This window comes from Artemia franciscana, unplaced genomic scaffold (assembly GCF_032884065.1).
Source record: "Artemia franciscana unplaced genomic scaffold, ASM3288406v1 PGA_scaffold_56, whole genome shotgun sequence".
NCBI lineage: Eukaryota > Metazoa > Arthropoda > Branchiopoda > Anostraca > Artemiidae > Artemia > Artemia franciscana.
In genome coordinates, this window is record NW_027062696.1 from 493474 (window position 1) to 513464 (window position 19991).

General features: G+C 34.2%; 1 protein-coding gene across 3 annotated transcripts in view; it reads right to left on the reverse strand.

The window, feature by feature from the left end:
• The window catches only part of LOC136042027 (late secretory pathway protein AVL9 homolog), a 111333-nt gene that overhangs the window by 1799 nt on the left and 89543 nt on the right, over positions 1-19991 (reverse strand). For all 3 annotated transcript variants that reach the window (XM_065726885.1, XM_065726882.1, XM_065726883.1), the window contains one exon: positions 9556-9644. In XM_065726885.1, the coding sequence (XP_065582957.1) occupies positions 9556-9644 (89 nt within the window). The remainder of the gene's footprint in view (positions 1-9555; positions 9645-19991) is intronic.

The following is a 19991-nucleotide window of genomic DNA, read 5'->3' on the forward strand; positions in this document are numbered from 1 at the left end:
GATGACTTAATAGGCCGCCGATTCTACGCCTAAACAAGTCTCGCTTACAAATTAAAAGTAAAAAAAAAATTCTCCAGATTGTAAGCTAATGATTTCTCATTTCAGTAGCACCCACACTCGAACTATCCTTGATTTACTGAAGTAGGGACAAATTTTTCTATCCCGTTGTCAATCTCATTCCTCTTTTCTTTACTATAAGGAAATTATTAAAGACTTAGAGTGTCTTAATTGGTTCCTCTTTCTAATTGAAAAGAAAAAGAAAAATGGAATCTGCATATTTATATGTGATAAAGGTTTTATGTCTTTTATAATGGCCAAGATTATACATCTTCCTAGAAAATGCGTCTTTAAAGTTGAGAGATTTTGAAATTTTGAAGGTCAAGGCCCAACAAGTCATTAAAAACAGATAAGTAAAAGAGATAAAAATATTATTTTATGAAAAAATTCCCTAAAATAGTTCTTATCATATATAATTAATAAAAATCCATAAAACTGGTAAAATCAAACTTGATAGAAGAAAGACGAGCAGAATAAAATACTGAAAATGCATCAAAAACAAAATAATAATTATATATTAATTACATATAATGATGACACTTGCGTACTTTAAATTTTTTGTATGATTCGTTGCTCTGGGTGATTATGGGCCTCTCAGCTATCTTCCAGTATTAATTTATTATATTTAATAATATGGACATTTTTAATTTCTTCAATAGTATTGAATGATCCTGGGCTAGCTGCTACTTTCATATTATTGTTGTGTTATTGTATCTTTGCCGTCATGTTTATCTTTGTATTGTAATGTGTTATTATTTTATCTTTGTCTAGGCCTAGTTTTTCGAGCTTGTCTCCCCATGGGCCTATGTCATTTATATATATATGTATGTGCGATTAATAAATAAATGAACTTGAACTTGCCGCAGGTCTCGCCACTAAACTGAACCCGTTTTAGAACTTTCGATATGTTGAATGTTACTTCCCGAAACGAAGATTAAGGGGTTAATAACATTGAATAATGCAGAACGGAGCTTCAGCGCAAGAAACAAGAGTAAAACAAAAGTTCTCCTCTCTCAGGATGTATTTTAGGTCTTGCCTAAAAAAATTTTTTTTTTGTTTTTGTTTTTTAGTTATAAATGCAAAAATGTGTTAAGTACAAAATTTTCAAGAGAAAACGTACTGTGGTAACAATAAAAAAAAGAATTGTAGGGAAAATAGAACATGGAAGTAACTTCTTGGATACACAGAGTTTGGACAGTTATGCGTCTGTTCGAGATTATGTGAGTTTATTCTTTTCTGGCGCAGTGCACAGACCCAAGGATGTACACAGGGAGGAAGGTTGCACTGCTTAAAGCCCCTCCCCCTGAAATCTCAAATTTTCCTGATAATATGGGCACTTCTTATTTAAAATGTCAAACAAATTTTTTGTTTTTTTCATACCTCTCCCCCAAATAAAATCTTAGTTACGCACCTGCACAGCCTTAATGGCGTTCTTACAGAGAATAGAAAGTATATTAGAAGTATATCTTCTATAATCAGCTTCTTTTTTGCTTAAAATATCGCAACAATATTATATCAGAATAAGAAAACACCCGTGTTTTTCTTGATACTATTATTTGAAACAAGAAACCCTCACCCAAAGGCTTTTTGGACTCGTCTTCAATCTATTAATTCCCTCATATATATATAGATATTCAGATGATCATTAATAATTCAAAGAAGTTAAGCTGATTGATAACGAGCATGAAGAGTTTCGTTATCAGAGGTGCAGAGGCTAAAGCTTTGGCAGAGCTAATAATGCTACTACTAAAAACAACTCACGGGCCGCCTTGGACAACACAGCTAGGCACGGTACTCCTCCATCCCAACCTATTTAAAGATTCCCTCTTTCCTCCCTCCCAAGAAGTTCCTAGTTCCCTTAAATCTTTCCTTGCAACATTCTCCCACCCCTTTTCCTAAGGCTACCCTTTTCTTTTCTTCTCTTTAAACTTTATCTGCATCATATCTAAGTCTAAAAAGTACCATCGTACTAAGAAATTTGCTTCCTATAGAAACCAGGGAAATGCCTCTATACTTATCGCGCTCACTCTTGTCACCTTTCTTAGGGAGGGGTTTAATTAGTTTTCCTAAAATCGCTGGATACTCTCCCTTTTTCAAAAAATCATATTCATAACCTTCAGTAATTTATCTCTAACCTCACAACCACTATATTTAATAGCCCATTTACCACAATATCAGTAATTGGGGCGTTATTATTTTTTAATCCTTTTAGTAGCCGTCATGGCTAAGTGGGTGGCCCGTTGGTTTGAGAATTCTTTGTCAAAGAGCACATGATGAATCTTAAACATCTGGAATTACCATCCAAAACATCTTCTTTTGATGTGGAAATTCTTTACTTACAGTTCATTACTCAAAAACGAAATATGCACTGCGCGGCCTAAGTCGAGCCTGTAGCATTGAAGGTAATTGAAAGAAGACCCTAATAAACAAGTAGAGATATAACTACATATCAAGCTAAAACGGAAGCTAGTATTTAGTTTCACGCTGATTCACTTGATTCAATCTAGCAGCAATGCACCCATACTGATAAAATAGAAAGCGTCGGAGCCTCGGCTTTTTACTAGCACAGTTTTATGGAGTCTCAAAGGCCAATCTGATAAGAAGTACCCATCTAACAAATGGAAAGTTTACTACATGTTATCTATATCAAGTTCTATTTGAAAAGACATTTCAGTAATTTGGTGCCTGAGGAGCGAGATAAACGAAACTTGGATAAGTTAACTGATCCATATTTCACTTGCCTCGCTTATTTTACTACGATAATCCACGAGCAGAGACACGGTATTTTAGGTCAGAATTGATATGGTTAGATACCGGTCTATCAAATAAATCGAAGGGGTAGTTGAAAAATAAAACACAATTCTTGTAGTCGAAACAAAAATTTCTGAAAACACTAATGCAAGTATTGAACAATTATTTCGCAAAAAAGAAACATACTTGAAGCATTTACTTTCAAGAAATAGCCTGCCTTCAAGTCTACGAGTCCTTGGCTACTATACGGTAAAATAAGATTAGCTGTTGTTGTGTTTTTCACTTGCGTGTGATTTTATCTTTGTAAATCGGTTTATTAACAATGGTAGATTAAAAATAAGATAATGTAAGCAGCGTTAAATGGATACATTTGGAAAATGTTAGCGTCAACAAGAGGAAAAGGTAAAGAGGAAAATTCTCAACAGAATGTAATGAAAAGATGTTATAAAGGGGTTTTACTAAAATAACCAAAATGCAGCTTTCATTTCAAGAATGAACCGACAGTCACTGATATATACTGAACCTCCAAAGTGACATAAAGACAATCAGATAGACTCACAAAAGATATCTTTTTCAAACGGTGGACCACTTAAAACATTCCTGAGCAACTTATCAGGGTGAGACCAAGCAAAGCAGTACTTTAGGTAATTATTGTTAACCGTAGTATTCCTATGATAGTGGAGACCGGCAACGATAGGGTCAATTGGTATACTGGGACATTGACAAATTTCCTAGTTAAACTTCAGCGTGAAATACTGAAAAATCAACTGAGTTTATATCTACAGATGCTGATATCGTGTTAATAATAGCGATGTGAGATAAGGTTGGATACGAAAAAGTTTAGAAAGCACATTTTTGAACTTCTTAGTTATTTTATATCTCGCCACAGTCAACTCCCTTGCAATAAAGTTGTAAACAGGCTGGTGTTATGAATCCCGTATATTGGCCAAAGAAGTTGTCATTTGCCATATCTAATTACTATGTATAGATTATCCTGAGGGCTTATCCAGCCTTCACTGGCAGGAGAGTATGTTCATCTCTTGTAGTATTTTATAAATTAGTGCTAAATCTTTTGAGTTAATGTACCCAATTTGCATCAAAGATGCAGCTATTGAAATTGTCATTTGCAGCCATTGACAATGTAAATGGAATCCAGCCTAAATTTTCAACATAAAAAGGGGTTATTGGATACAATAGATCCTACATTGTCTATTCCATATACTTAAACAAGAATTTATTAAAGAGGGACGTTTTTCTTTTGTGGAGGGAGGTATAAGGGTTAGATAGCATGCAGGATTTTGTTTCAGGTAAGCACCGATATTTTGGGAGAGGGTCCAAACTTCTAAAGAAGTGTAAAAAAAGGAGATATATTGAATCGTAAGAACTTGCAGATCAAATTGTCGACACTTTAGTATCTGCGGGAGAACAACCCCTGAGCCCCTGCTTACGTGCCTGGATAGAGGAAATACACGAAAGAACAAAACTGGTAAACTATATTTGCAATGTTGGAAATCACGGTGAATATAACAAATATACAGGTATTTCGAGGCCAGGTCTTACAACCATCTCACAACCACAGTACGTGTCTGATTTACGACTCCACGATACATTCAACCACTTCTCCATTATATATCTTAAACGGGTCTTCAAAGAGGCAAACACTGGATCGAAAGTAGGAAGATCTTAAGGAGCAGGCAACAGACGGAAATAAAATCACTACATCATAACAAGAATCAAATGTAATATCCCTCAAGAACGAAGGAACATGCATAGGGTAAACGCCTCCCCTCCAAAAAATTCCGTGCATTGCCCAGTAACGAATACTATTTGTTAAATGAGTAAATTGCCCAACTTACAGCTTTTATCCCAGGAGAAATGTGGGGTCTTGTCATCCCCAAGGCATAGTTATGGGATATTTTAATTATGCTAAATCGAATAATAATCTAAAAATTTTCATCAGTTGTCTTTGATGAAAAAAGGGCGTGGGAGGGGGTCTGGTTGCCCTCAAACCTTTTGGTTGCTTAAAAAGGGCACTAAGACTTCTGACTTCTATTAGAATGAGCCCTATCTCGATCTTCTAAGACCACTGCTTCGATACGATTACCCCTCGCAAAAAAAGAAAGAAAAACAAAGAAACAAACACGCATCCATGATCTTTCTTCTGGCCAAAAATATAAAATTCTACATTTATGTAGAAAGGACCTTGAAACCTCTAGAGTAGGAATCTCTGATACACTAAAGCTGATGGTGTGATTTTTTATTAATATCGCCAGATTTTTTAAGGCATTCCCCCTCCCCCACATTTTTTTCGAAAATCAGACAAATTTTCTCAGGCTCATAACATTTTGGTGATTAACATTAAATTTGATTGGAATCAGCTTAAATAACAATTTTTATGTATGTATTTTTGATCAAAATCTGTTTTTTAGAGATTTCATTACTATTTGACCGAGTTGCTCTTTACTTACACTTCGTTAACACGAACTGTTTGATCAACCGTCAGTAGATGGAGTTCGAATAGAACGGAAGTGTTGTGAAGTACTTCAAGTACTTATTGCTGAAATACTACTTAGATACAACTTGCAAATGTTTACTTATTTTGAGGGGGTATTCGATATAAAAATCTATCAAGTGTGCGTTCAAAGTTTTCAACAAAACCCTTCTGCGGTCATCGTCCATCTATCATTCCGTCACTTTTTATGTTCGGGAAAAAGATCAGGGATCATTTTTTTCAAATACCCAGCGCCCCATAATTACTGCTGTTTGATTTTGTTGGAATTCTGCCGTGTGATTCCAGTCATCTTCCTGTTTCATCGCACTTCACAAGGTCGGTATAATTTACCTTTGACCCTTTTAAGCGCACAACAAATTTCCAATTTATGCAGAACACTTAATTGAAAGCCTGGTTTCATTTTCATAGCCCATATAATTTTATTTTGTACAATATCAAAATTTTGTTCGTAACATATTTTTTATTTTTCAATTCAAATGAATTTTAATTTTTGGGCCATGTTGCATGAAGATTTATTAATTGAAGAATGACACAAATTTTAACTTCTTCGTTTCTGCTAGTTTTTTTTTAATGAAAAATTTATCTTATGTTATCAACAAATGCTGCTGCTGAGAATTCAGTTCAACTATATCCCAAGGTTCACTTACAAAAACCCCAATTCGTTCAGAACCCCTACTATTTTAATTTTATCATATTTAATTTATGCTTCAGCGATGTCCAAAAAAACTGCAATTGTTCCGATTCTTTGTTCTTCTCTTCTTTTGCTTTTCATATTTTCCATGAACACAGCAATTTTCTTTTTTTAACATTAAACTTATGATAGCTGCATGTCATGTAATTTTGAGAAATTACACAGAATCAACTACTTTCTGTCGGTAGGAAAGGAATATGTAAATTTTCTACTTATCTAATCCATTATATAAAAAATACCAAGATATCGAGCGATTAAAAAGGTATTTCACAAGATTCGAAGGTCGGGACTAAAATCCCAAGATGCTGGGGAAAATCCTACGGAGTGGCAACCCTGAATTACCGATCCCAGAGAAATTTACTTAGTACCTGATAGCAGATGTGAAGACATAATAACAGCAGAAGTTTTCAATTTTCTATTTATACCAGATGTTTGGAATTCCTCAGAGATTTTACACATATTTTTTATTTGGTCAAGAAACTTTATCCAAATAATTCACAAACTTGAGTTTTAGAGATTCGAGCTATCTACGAGATATTTATCTAGGTTTTGTCCTGGCTCACCCGTGGAAAATCTTTCGCCAAAAAATTTCACACCAAAGGGAACTTAATGTCCTCTTCAAAGGATATAATTTATTTTTCGTTCAAACTTGGGTTTGAACGAAAGTATACGGTCTGGTATTTTTGTTCCTAGGAGCGACATTGATAGTTCTGCTTTTTACGTGGCAATGATCTTAAAGGTATATTTACTTTGAAACCTTCCACCTCGAAATCAGCGAGTTAAAAAAAAAAACATATTCAAATTTCCAAACTGTTGGAAACAACCCAAGGATCCAGGTCACAAGCCTGCGTCCATGTCTGTTCCAGCGCATACGAGTTATCCTCCTTTCAAGGCATGTTTCACTATCTTGTATAACCTCTTTTTTTTTGCAAATTGACTGATAAGCGCAATAGAAGCAAAACCAAGTTTTGAGCCTGCGTCCATGCCTGTTCCAGCGCATACGAGTTATCCTTCTTTCAAGGCATGTTTCACTATCTTGTATAACCTCTTTTTTTTTTGCAAATTGACTGATAAGCGCAATGGAAGCAAAACCAAGTTTTGAAAAGTTTCAGTTGTTAAAAATATATCAAATGGTTATCAAAAGAAATTCAGATTAAAAATACGTTTAAATGAGCATTGTCACTTTATTCCTTATTTTCTGTCCTTCCTTTTTTGTTTTAAATAACAAAACATGGAGTACAATGACGTAGAAATTATAATTTTTAATTAATTAATTGTTTAATTTCAAATTAATAATTAGGTATTAACATTAATAATAATGAATAATTACTTGTACGTTATTTCTAGTACAAATGGCAATAAAATTGCACATCCTTTTTTACATTTCTTCCCCTAGATGTTTTTATTTGCTAACTGAGCAGTTTTCAAGTAAACAAAAAAATTTCATTACTGGTTTGAAGCACCGTCTGTAGACATATATTTTGAAAAATGAGAATGGGAGCAAAACCATTCGGAATGAGAAAAACTTCAACAAAGCACTCAGAAATGCAACTTTTTGGATGTTTTGCATTAACAAATATAACATACTGCACAAAAACTCCAGCATTGAAGTGAGAACGGAATTTGAACCCTTGAAACTGTATTTTAGACAATTTAGGAAAAATTACCAAAGAGCGTTTTTATATGAATGGAATATAACTTTGATCCAAAATCAGATTCATTTTTATTCTAAAAGCTATTTGGAATACATTTTTGGCTGTTGGGCCTAAAAATTCAGGTTATGATCCAAAAATCAGGTATCCTTATTATTCTAAAATTTATTTGGAATACATTTTTGGTTGTTAAACCTAAAAATCCAGCTTTTGATCCAAAGATCAGGTTTAATTTTTATTCAAAACTAGCTGTTGGGGCGGCGCTTCGCGCCACCCCAACACCTAGTTTGTGGGGGCACTTCGCGCCCCCCAAAGCCCCCCCCGCGCGCGTAAGTCGTTACGCACCATTGTGGTTGTGTCCCTAATGACGTCAGTCGACAAACATGACGTCAGTCGACACACAAACATGACGTCAGTCAACAGACACACACAAACAACTTATTTTTATATAGATCGATGGATATGTATAGAAGATATATATATATATATATATATATATATATATATATATATATATATATATATATATATATATATATATATATATATATATATATACATATATATATATATATATATATATATAAATATATATATGTAAAAATTATATTCCCTGTGTCTGGGTCGTCATTTGTGTCCCGGTGTCCCAGTCTGTAATTTCTCTTTGAGTGTCCCGATCGTCATTTATATTCCCTGTGTCCCGGTATCCCGGTCGTCATTTGTATCTCCGTGTCCCGGTCTGTATATACATTCGTTTTTGAATTGGTATATGATGAAATGAATTTTTTGTTTTTTTCCTTTTTTCTTTTCATTTTATCTATTTTGTTTTTACCTTTTTTTAGCTTTTTTAGTTTTTTTCTTCTTTTTTTATAGTTTTTTTTGTAGTTTTTACCTTTTTTAGTTTTTTTATTTTTATTTCTGTTTTTTTTTTAGTTTTCTTTTTCTCTTTTATTTTTCAGTTTTTTTCCTTTTTTTAGTTTTTTTTCTTTTTCAGTTTTTAGTGTTTTTAGTTTTTTTTTTTATTAGTTTTTCTTTCTTTTTAGTTTTTTTTTGTAGTTTTTTCCTTTTTTTAGTTTTTTCCTTTTTTTGTTCTTTTAGTTTTTTTTTCTTTTTTAGTTTTTTACATTTTTTTAGTTTTTTTTTTTTAGTTTTTTTAGTATTTTCTTTTTAGTCTTTTTTTGTAGTTCTTACCTTTTTTTAGTTTTTTTTCTTCTTTTATATTAATGCTAAGGCCAACCTGGAACATAACGCTTTACCAACTCAGCTACTTCAGCTTGAATACATTCGTTTTTGAATTGGTATATGATGAAATAATTCAGACGTCATATGCGGACAGACAGACAGACACACAAACAAACAACTCATTTTTATATATGTATACAGATTTATTTGGAATACATTTTTGGTGGTTAAACCTAAAATTTCAGGTTTTGATCCAAAAATCAGGTTTCATTTTTATTCTAAAACTTATTTGGAATACATTTTTGGCTGTTGGACCTAAAAATTCAGGTTTTGATCCAAAATCAAGTTTCATTTTTATTCTAAAATTTATTTGGAATACATTTTTGCTGTTCGACCTAATAATTTAGGCTCAAGACATCTTTTAAAGAAAATACGGTTGCTTTGTTCGTAACTTACGTCAATTTAAGAAAACAGTGAGTCTGATTAATCTATCAACTTTAATAAACTCGTGTGTAATCTAAATTTAATACTGGTAATCTATATTCAACATTGGAGGGCTTAAATCCTATATGTCTTTAAAGATTCTACAGATTTAAGAATATTTCCTCAATAAAGCGGACAAACCTGATATAGCTAAAACTATGATAAAAAAAAACTCAGATTTTTTTTATTTATCTACTGCGATAGGTATAAAAATAAAACAGACTTACCAACAGCTTTTCCTGTTTGTGCAACAGCTTTTCCTGTAGTAACAGCAGCAAAAGAGAGTTTTCGTCCACTTTCTGTAGTGGATATGGTACTGAAAATATCAGTTATTCCATTAGATGAATGACTAGATACAAAAATATATACGCGCATATAAACAAAAAATACATTGATATATAATTTTGTGGCTTTGAATGTACAGTGTGTTCCATACACAGAAAAATCAGACTAGGGTTTGTTGATGATTTTATCTGTAATTTGCTCGTGACGGCTCTTAGATTTTTTTTTTCTTAGAAATTTTTGAGAAAAAAATAATTTAAAAAAATTGTACATTGTCTTAAAATAATTCCTCGTTTTTTTACCTTTTGTTGTTTGTTTTATATGTGATATAATGTATTATATAAATAACAAAACATAGAACAACGAGGAATTATTTTAAGACAGTGAAGATTTTTTTCTAAATGAATTATTTAAGCTCTATATGTAAGAGCAGTCATCAGCAAAGAACAGATAAATAAAAAATAAGACTTGCAATAAAATCAAAAAATGAATTAAAATTAAATTTAACAAAATAAAAGAAGCCCTAGCATCATAACTTAAAGAAAGCTCAATCAGGACAAAAAAAAGGAAGACTAAACAAGGGAATTCATTAAAAAAAAGAAAGAAAAAAAGGAAGAACATATTTTTTGTACAGTTCTTACATTACTGGCAGCATAAAGGGTCTTTCGGATACAAGCTCATTAGTGTTAACAGTTGATTTTGCAATAGAATATGTTCCTCTAATACGTTAAGCGAATGTTTTCCCAAATCTCTATTTAAAGAAGAAGCATTAGTTTAACTTTTATTGCTGCTCGAAAAACTTAGTTAGTTAATACCTAAATCGTTACTAATGAGGGGGGTGTCCTCAAAAAGTGTTCCATGGCAGCGTTTTCGAAAGTGCGGCTGCCTAGAGTCGAATCAAAAGAACTAGAACCCCTGTTAGAATTTAAAGCCTTGGTTATATTATCCTTGTGTTGTTGCAGACGTTTATACAGATTTTTGTAACATATATTTTATATATTAGTTTATTAAATATATTTTATATATTATATTTATATATTTATATTTTTTTTAACATATATTTTATATTGTTTATATATATTTTATATATATATATATATTTTACATATTAAACATATATTTTATATATTAGATTTTTCAACATATAACTTACCGCAGGCATATCGTATTTGATACATCCCTTTTTGACGGGTAAATGGGGTCTTATCTTTACCAGAGTTAAAGAAATTCATGATTTTTAATTTACTTGTAAAAACTACATACTTATTATTTTGTGAACAAACTTTTTCTTTAATTTCGTAGTAATTTTTGGTATGTAAGCAAGATAGATTACATCTAAAGGTTTCTTAAAAACTTAACATGATAAAAGTTCTTGATTTTAAGATAATTTATTTTCAACCCAAGGTTGATTACATTATTTATAAACAGGAAGGAACATTTTTCTTTTTTTAAATTGGCACCCTCTGATTTTCTGGCCTGAAAAAAACCGTCGTAGATAAATCACGAGCTTAAGAAAATTTTATACATTTTAAGAGCAAGAATTACAGCATTTTCCCCTAGGAATGGTCGCATCGTTTGTAGTATTGATGACGCATGCAAAATTCATATTGAATTGCAAAGGGCAACGTTGCACAACGAAATCTGCTGTTAGAAAACACAACAAAATTACAATGGAATGAGGGAACGTGTTAGTTTAGCGTACGTGTCTTTGAAGGATAAACAGGAAGGAGGAACTAAATTCTCACCAGAATTCTTTAATTCAACTGAAACGCTGATTTCTCATCCTAGAATGAAGAAGTGTTGTTTTAGGGTGTGCAAAGATACACAGAAAGGACAACATATATATATATATATATATATATATATATATATATATATATATATATATATATATATATATATATATATATATATATATATATATATATATATATAGGCTTGAAAATTAATGTTAAGAAGACTAAGTCACTAAGGCTAGGAATAAGTGAAGATGAACAGGTGACATTAGGTAACGAAAAGATTGATCAGGTTGGGAGCTTCAGTTACCTTGGTAGTATTATTAGTAAAGATGGTGGGAGCAGTGAAGATGTTAAAAGTAGAATAGCTAAAGCTCAGGGTGTTTTTTCACAGTTAAAAAAAAATTTGGAAGAATAGAAAGATAAGCCTACAAACCAAGATTAGAATATTGGAAGCTACAGTGATGACAGTGGTCAAATATGGCTCTGAAGCATGGGCACTCCGAAAAGCAGATGAAAATTTACTAAATGTTTTCCAGAGAAATTGCCTACGGATTGTTCTGGGTACCCGGCTGACTGACCGTATTTCAAACAGTAGGTTGTACGAAAAGTGTGGTTCAATCCCGCTTTCTGGGGCTATAATGAAAGAAAGGTTGAGATGGCTAGGCCACGTTCTACGGATGAAGGATGACAGATTACCGAAGATTGTCCTTTTTGGCCAACCGTCTGGGGCTACACGGAAAGCAGGTCGTCCTTGTCTGGGTTGGGAGGATGTCATAAATAAAGATTTAAAAGAAATGGGAACTTCCTGGGAGGGTGTAAAGAGGGAGGCTTTAAATAGATTAGGTTGGAGGAGGAGTGTGTATAGCTGTGTTGGCCTCAAGCGGCTTGGTGCTGCAGTGAGATATTAGTAGTAGTAGTAGTAGTAGTAGTAGTAGTAGTAGTAGTATATATATATATATATGGTTACTAGAAAAGCGACAGGGATGATCAAACCAAATTTTAAAGGAGATCTGCAGTTAGAAGCGAAGCAACTGTGAGAATCACAACGAAACCCAGGAGAAAACAAGTCCTGTATAATGGATGATTCTTTGATGCGTTAACAGCATGGAAGAATTAAATTCAAGCAAGAATTTCTTAATTCAATTGAAATTGCTGATTTGACAACTTATTCCTTAAAAATAAGGAATAACGAGACGATTATGCTGATGGATAATTAGATAATTAAATATATACGAGCCTGCCATTCCGGGACCCGGGTAAAGTCCGGTCTTCTGTTCTCATCTAGCATCCAACCTGTGAACAGCCTGAGATTTATCTTTCAGGCTATTAGCCTCTCGGTGTAGAAAAAATTAGAAGATATGGTTGTGATTAGACAAGGAATAGTCTATCCTGAATGCACACCAAGAGTGTTTTCCCCTCAGTTAAATGCGGAGGGTGCAATTGTTCATTTCACGCAGGAACTGAAGTGTGCAAAAATTGATGCAGCTACTTGGACTGATAGATGGTTGTGTCCTAATTGTTCAATCAATCCGCCTCAAGAAAAGCATCCAGATGGGAAAGCTATTTGGTCATACTGTGACAAATTGCAGATTGTTTCCAGAGGTCCTTTTCTCCATAACTCCAAAAGATTTACTAAGGAATAATGCGAGACGACTTTATTTCTGTTTTCAATAAATAACGGTAGGGTTCGGGAAATAGCTGTTAGCTATTTCAACACTGTAAGCTATTTTAATTCTTCCAATTTGTGGTTTTATATCTTTTTATTCTCCGCGTCGCCTTTTTTTGCCTTTTTATTTTTAACTGGTTTGTTTCTTTCTTGTTTTCGCTCAGAAAATGTGAACATGTTTTCTTGAGGCTTTCTCAAGAATTTTTCCTTGAGTAAAATCCTTTTCCCTTCTCAAGGATACTTTAGAAATTTTTAATTCTTATAATTTTAGTATTACTTCTTTTAACTTTCCGCGTTGTCTTTCTGCCTTTTTAAATTTTGTCACTGAAAAGGGCATGTTAAATTTGATTATATTAGGCAGACATCTGTTCCCTTTTTTACCTTTTAGGACATCTGATCGACATTTCGAGGTATCCATTTTTAACACTCTGTGGATGCTCAATCTTACACGATAGAGAAATTTTAATCAAATATTGTTTAATCGGGTGTATTTAAAGAAAAAAGGGGGCGTCGAAAGGCGGATAGTTGCCCTCCAATCTGCTTGGTCACTGAAAAGGGAAACTAAATTGTTCGAATGAGCCCTCTCCCGATCTTCTAGGATTCTCCACTCGATACGATTATCCCTGGGGGAAACAAAAAAAAAAAAAAAAAAACAAAAAGCACATATTCGTAATCATTCTTTGGTTAATCATTCAGCAAAAAGGAATTTTTGCTGAAAAGAGCTTCAAACCTCTACAGTAGGGTTCTCTGATCGTTTGTAGTTGGGGAGGGAGGCAGATTACTCAAAGGGTGCATTTTGATGCCAAAACATCCTAACCCTCACAGAACCTTCAGATAAATACAGAAGTAGTTCTCTGGAAGGGAGGTGAGGGAGGGGGAGGATGGATGAGTTTGCCAGGGGGACGTCGGCCTCCTTGCTAACTGTCCCTGTAAAATAGACCCAGTTACTGAACCGCCCACATTAGACTGTCGACGTACTAGGCACCTGGCTATGGAGCATCTTTATATATATATATATATACTAGCTGTTGGGGTGGCGCTTCGCGCCACCCCAACACCTAGTTGGTGGGGGCGCTTCGCGCAACCCCCCCAAGCCCCCCCGCGCGCGTAAGTCGTTACGCGCCATATTAGTTACGCGCCATTGTAGTTGTGTCCCTATGTCCCACCTGTGAATATAGATATATATATATATATATATATATATATATATATATATATATATATATATATATATATATATATATATATATATATATATATATATATATATATATATATATATATATATATATATATATATATATATATATATATATATATATATATATATATATATATATATATATATATATATATATATATATATATATATATGTGTGTTTTTAACTACGTAAAACTTGCGAATATACAACATTCTTTGCTGTCCCATTGTCTGTGCATATAAATAGATTGTCAGGTTTACCGACTCTTGAACATGCAACATATAATGGTCCATGGGAAAACAATCCGTATTCAGATCTATACCTCATGATTCTAATGATTGCCCTTGAGCTTTGTTGATGGTGATTGCTAATCGACCATTCCCTGAGTCGCCACTGCATCTCGCAAATGAATGTATTGTTCAGAGCGGAGCTTGGTCTGATTCAGGCGGATATATAGCAGACGTTCTGATTCAATTTTAGCATACATATCAACCATAAATTGGTGAAACAATTCACGGCATTTTAAAATATAATTTTCTTCATCCTGCCGAATCATTAGTCTATAGGAATAATAATGCATTGCACTGCATTTCTTATTCATTTCTTTGTTAGTGGCTGGATTCATCAATTTAATATTAAAGTGATAGCCGTCGGCTCCATCCCAAAAAATGATAGGATATTGTAGGGCATCGTAGCATCGATGAGTTTCAGCAATTCTTAACAACTGAGCGTTTCGCTTATGTAGAATAATATCTCGAGGTAAAAACTGATCACCGACCATAACGATTGTCACTTCGTCGATAGTCGGAGCATTGTATCTACGCACATGTTGGCCAGGAGGCGTTTTGTCAGCGGAAATAACAATTTTATGAGTATCAGTAGGCATCAAATCGATGGCTGTTTTGAACAGACGCACTAACTTATTATTTTCGTGGAAAAGATGTTGCAATTGGGAAACGATTGTCCTTTCAACGTTGGGAGAAATTTCGCAACGTGCATTCAATTCAGAATTTCTATCACTGATGAAGTACAATTGTAAAAATTTATGATTCTCGCCTGAGAATGGTAGAAGGGACCCTGCTTTATGATAAATTTGCCCTTTTACTTTGAAAGTAGACATAAATTGATCTGGATTTTCGATTTGGGCTCCAAACGACGTCATTTGGAAACATGAGTTGTATTGTCTGATTTTTGACAAAAAACGCTTAGATTCTGACGTAGTTCCAGTAAGGAAAGTCTTCAATGGCTCTGGTGGTGCAGCCAATAGAGGAAGTTTAACTTTTCCTGAGGCGCAACACATTCCCATTGTTTCACCATTGAATTTCAAGGCCTTGCAATAGGGACAAATTTTAGACATTGTCCCGATTTGAACACATCTACTCAAGCTATAATCATCGACTGGGTTGTACCTGAATGCCAGGCGATAACTTTCAGATTGCTCTGATTCCTCGGCACGCTTTCTTTTCTTACTTTCTCTATCAGCAGCAAGCCTGTTTCCCTGCTGGTCTTTTGATTCCTCGGCACGCCTTCTTTTTTCACTTTCTCTTTTAGCAGCAAGTCTGCTTCTGCGTTGCTCTAGTAGTTCCTCGGCACGCCTTCTTTTTTCACTTTCTCTTTTAGCAGCAAGTCTGCTTCTGCGTTGCTCTGGTAGTTCCTCGGCATGCTTTCTGTTCTTTCTTTCTCTATCAGCCTCAAGCCTGTTTCCCTGCTGGTCTTTTGATTCCTCGGCACGCCTTCTTTTTTCACTTTCTCTTTTAGCAGCAAGTCTGCTTCTGCGTTGCTCTAGTAGTTCCTCGGCACGCCTTCTTTTTTCACTTTCTCTTTTAGCAGCAAGTCTGCTTTCGCGTTGCTCTGGTAGTTCCTCGGCACGCTTTCTTTTCTGACTTTCTCTATCAGCAGCAAGTTTTTTGGCATAGACTCTTTGAGCATTTTCATCAGTCATTATAAACTTAAGCATTAATAGAATTCTACGCGAACATACGTCTTATATAACTTGAATGACGTCACGCCTTCAAAGCAAAAATGATGGCAACTAATTTCATGACGTCAGCCGAAACATGACGGCGAACATATGTCTTATATAACTTGAATGACGTCACCTTCAAAGCAAAAATGATGGCAACTAATTTCATGACGTCAGCCGAAACATGACGTCACCTGATCCATCCACAGATCCACACACAGACAACTTATTTTTATATATATAGATATATATATATATATATATATATATATATATATATATATATATATATATATATATATATATATATATATATATATATATACATATATATATATATACTTCAATCAGCGGACTTCATCAGCGGATTCAATCAGGACTTCAATCAGCGAATCATATGAACTAATTATATGCAAAAAAAGGACGGATCAGGGGGGACAACCTAGCTTGCTTTGACGTAAGTCCTCCAAGACCCAAAATTCCTATCGAGAAGGAACATTCTTTGAAACAAATTAACTGAATTTCTTGACTTGGACCAAAATAAACTATGACAATCAACTGTAGTTACTGTTCGGAAATACAGTCTTTTGGTAACCAGACAGAGCTAAATTTTAGAAATACACATAGCAACAAGGGTTGTTGATAAAGTGTGGAAAGGCAAGCGAAGGAAAGGTCGAAGAGGAAGAGAAAATGGGTTTCGACAAGAATCCTCTTAACAAAACCATCTTCAATATTTTAAAACCGTAATAAATTCAAACAAAGGAAGAGGTAAACCCCAATTTTCCTATATTAATTTTTTTTTCATTTGAGCAACGAAGACGAGGCATTTTCTCACTTCTACGGATAGCTGATAGAAAAAACGTTGGCTAAATGAACTTTATTTGAAAAATGTTTTCCCAGAAAAATAAATGGCGAAACAAACTTTTCAATGAATAAACGTGCCAAAGAGAGATCTTCTCGGAGAAAGAGCTATAAGGGACATAAATGTCAGCCTTTCATTACTTTTTCTAGACCGCTGAAACTTGCTTGCTAATAGGAGAATCAGCTTAACGAAAGTGAGTAATAAAGAAATTCGTGGCAAGCATACTTTTGAGAAAATTCATGCTACTTAGATCCAAATTAATTCAACCCACAAAATCTATCAAAATTCAAAGCGCGCAAACTTAGCCCGAACACATTCAACCTAGCAAAACTCAACCCCCCCCCTCAGATTTCAAGCTACACAAATTCAATCTATACCATTAATCCAGTAATCAAAAGATGATTACTAAAATCGTCCTTCGAAAACGCTGGCGGAGCTAAATTTTTTGAAATAACTCCAAAAAAATACAATTTACCTTTAAATTATGTAAAACACAACCCTACAAGACCGATGAAGACATTTTCAGACCCTGTAGTTTTGTTTTCCTGTAAAAATTAGCTTTTACTGAAAATAAAACTCGAAAAGGACGACTCACGTTCATTTCCCTTATGTTGACATATTCTTGGTTACTGCTGTTATGCAGAGAATGAAAGTAAAAAGATTATTTATATATGTTAATGTGAGTACATAAATTTGCTAAATATACCAAAATTTGACACAAGCAACAATCGATTACTGAAAAATGTAGGCTTAATCCGATATAACTCAAACTATTGCCAACGCATGAAAATAAACTAAGGTAGGTAGGTAGGTAATTTTATTCAAAAAACAATACAATAAACTTTCATTCATCAGCTAAAAAAATAGGCCGCAATGGCCTGTAAGCATAGCTGACATCGAATACGATCTATTTCTTTAAAATATTTCACTTACATCAAAAAGAAAAATAAATAAGATAAATAAACTAAAAAAGGAAAAAAACACAAAAAAAGAAAACAAAACAAAAACTAATGATCAATTTAACAAAATGGGGGGAGATACCCTTCTCTCAATCTAAAATACTCAACATTACTAATTGTTCAGAAGATGGGCTTGAGGCGACGTTTTAGCTGAGGCAGACTTTCTGATTCTTTAACTTGCTGTGGGAAAAAATTTAATCAACAAAAATGAGATAAAAAAAAAAGAAAATTTAATAAAAAAATAAATAAATCAACAAAATCACATGCAATCAACAAGTGACCTTATTCTGCGAACGGAAGGGTCGCTTGGCCTTTCCACAAGGACATTACCATAATCTGTCCAAACATACTTCACACCAAATTTGTCTCTCGCCATGTTCAAAATGTCTCTTCGACGCTTTGTTAAAGCCTCAGTGATGTATACACCGGTACGCGCTAATTTTGCTTTTTCTTTGAAGACTCTTCGGACAATATCTTTGCTCTGAAACTTCACCATTATGGGAGCTACTTTACCAGAACCATCTGCACTGATCATATTCTGCCGGAATCGAAATACGCTTGTAATATGACTATCCGTTATATCACTAACACCTAACTTCTGCTTAACCAAATCAATCACAGTGGTATTCAGGTTAACACCTGGCTGTTGTTTCATTCCATGGATTACGAGACTATTAAGCAGAACTTCTTGGTCATAATCATCAAGCCTCATCTCTATGCGATTAACGCGCTCCTTAAGATTTTCGATAAGTGTTTTTAGGGTTTTGAGTGATTTTTCAAGCTTTTCAAATTTAGGATTATATTCAACCGCAATAGAGTCGTACACTTCGCTGACAATTGTATCCGCAGAGCCACCACCAGTAGCCATTTCCGCTACTTTACGGGCTATATCATTTTTTAGACTCAACTTCGTTTTTTCCAACTCAGCCTGCACCGTAGCCACTTGGCCAAGTAGACCTGAAGTCGCAGGTTCAGGGTCAGCCAGAGTAAGATTCATAGCGGCAAAAGTCTTACTTCTACGATATATATCGGGCATCGACTGTAACTCAGCGAAAGCTTTATCTACTCCTTTTGATTTGTTTTTTGAGGCCTGTTGGAATTTAGCCTTTTCGGACGTGATAGTTGACTCAGCGACTATATATTCACTATGCTGACCGTAGCAGAAAACAAGGTATTTGGAATCTCCGTCACCCTCAGTTGTAACTTTCATTATTCTTGATGGCCAGAGAGGATATCCTGCAAAGTGGACTAAAACCAAGTCGAACTGCCTAAACTTTGGCATTTTAAGGTGGCAAAAAATAAACCGCAAAAAGTATGAAGTGAAGAAAAAAACTTCACTTGCAAGAGAAGTAAAGGAAACGTTGGAGGCTGTACCTTGTCCCCGCAATTTAAGAGGCAAACCCGGCGGGTACCACGGCTCTTACAAACAACTCTCTCACCCCTCTTCTGCTTATTTTTCTTCTCCCAACTTTGTCGTAGCGTAATTGCTTATATTCCCCCAGAGGTCACTCCTTCAAAACATATAGCTGTAAAGTCTGAAAACAGACTTTTAATTTAATACTGAATCCATATTAAAAGTTCTTTAAATTGTCACTTAATTTAAGGCGAGAGTACGCTCTTTTAATCCTCAAGATTAATAATATTTCTTAATTTCTTACTGTACTCAATTTCACTAGTCGCGCAATCCAATTAGATTCAGAGTTAAATCCAGTTTGGGTCCTCACAGTTCAAAGACTAAATCAATGCTGAAATCAATACTGAAATACAAATCAATTAACTATCTACCTTCGCATCTACGGGCTTTCAGTTACCTTGGACACAGATGACGTTTCATAAGCCGTTCTATTACAAAGAAAAAGATGATTTATATTTTCAGCACTCGTTAAAAGCAACTGGGTTGTTTGTTTTCTTCTTTTTTAGGTATCGGACTATAATGAAAAAGCGTGAGCGAATTGCGATCATTGGGTTGCATACCTTCTGCGTAAGCTTG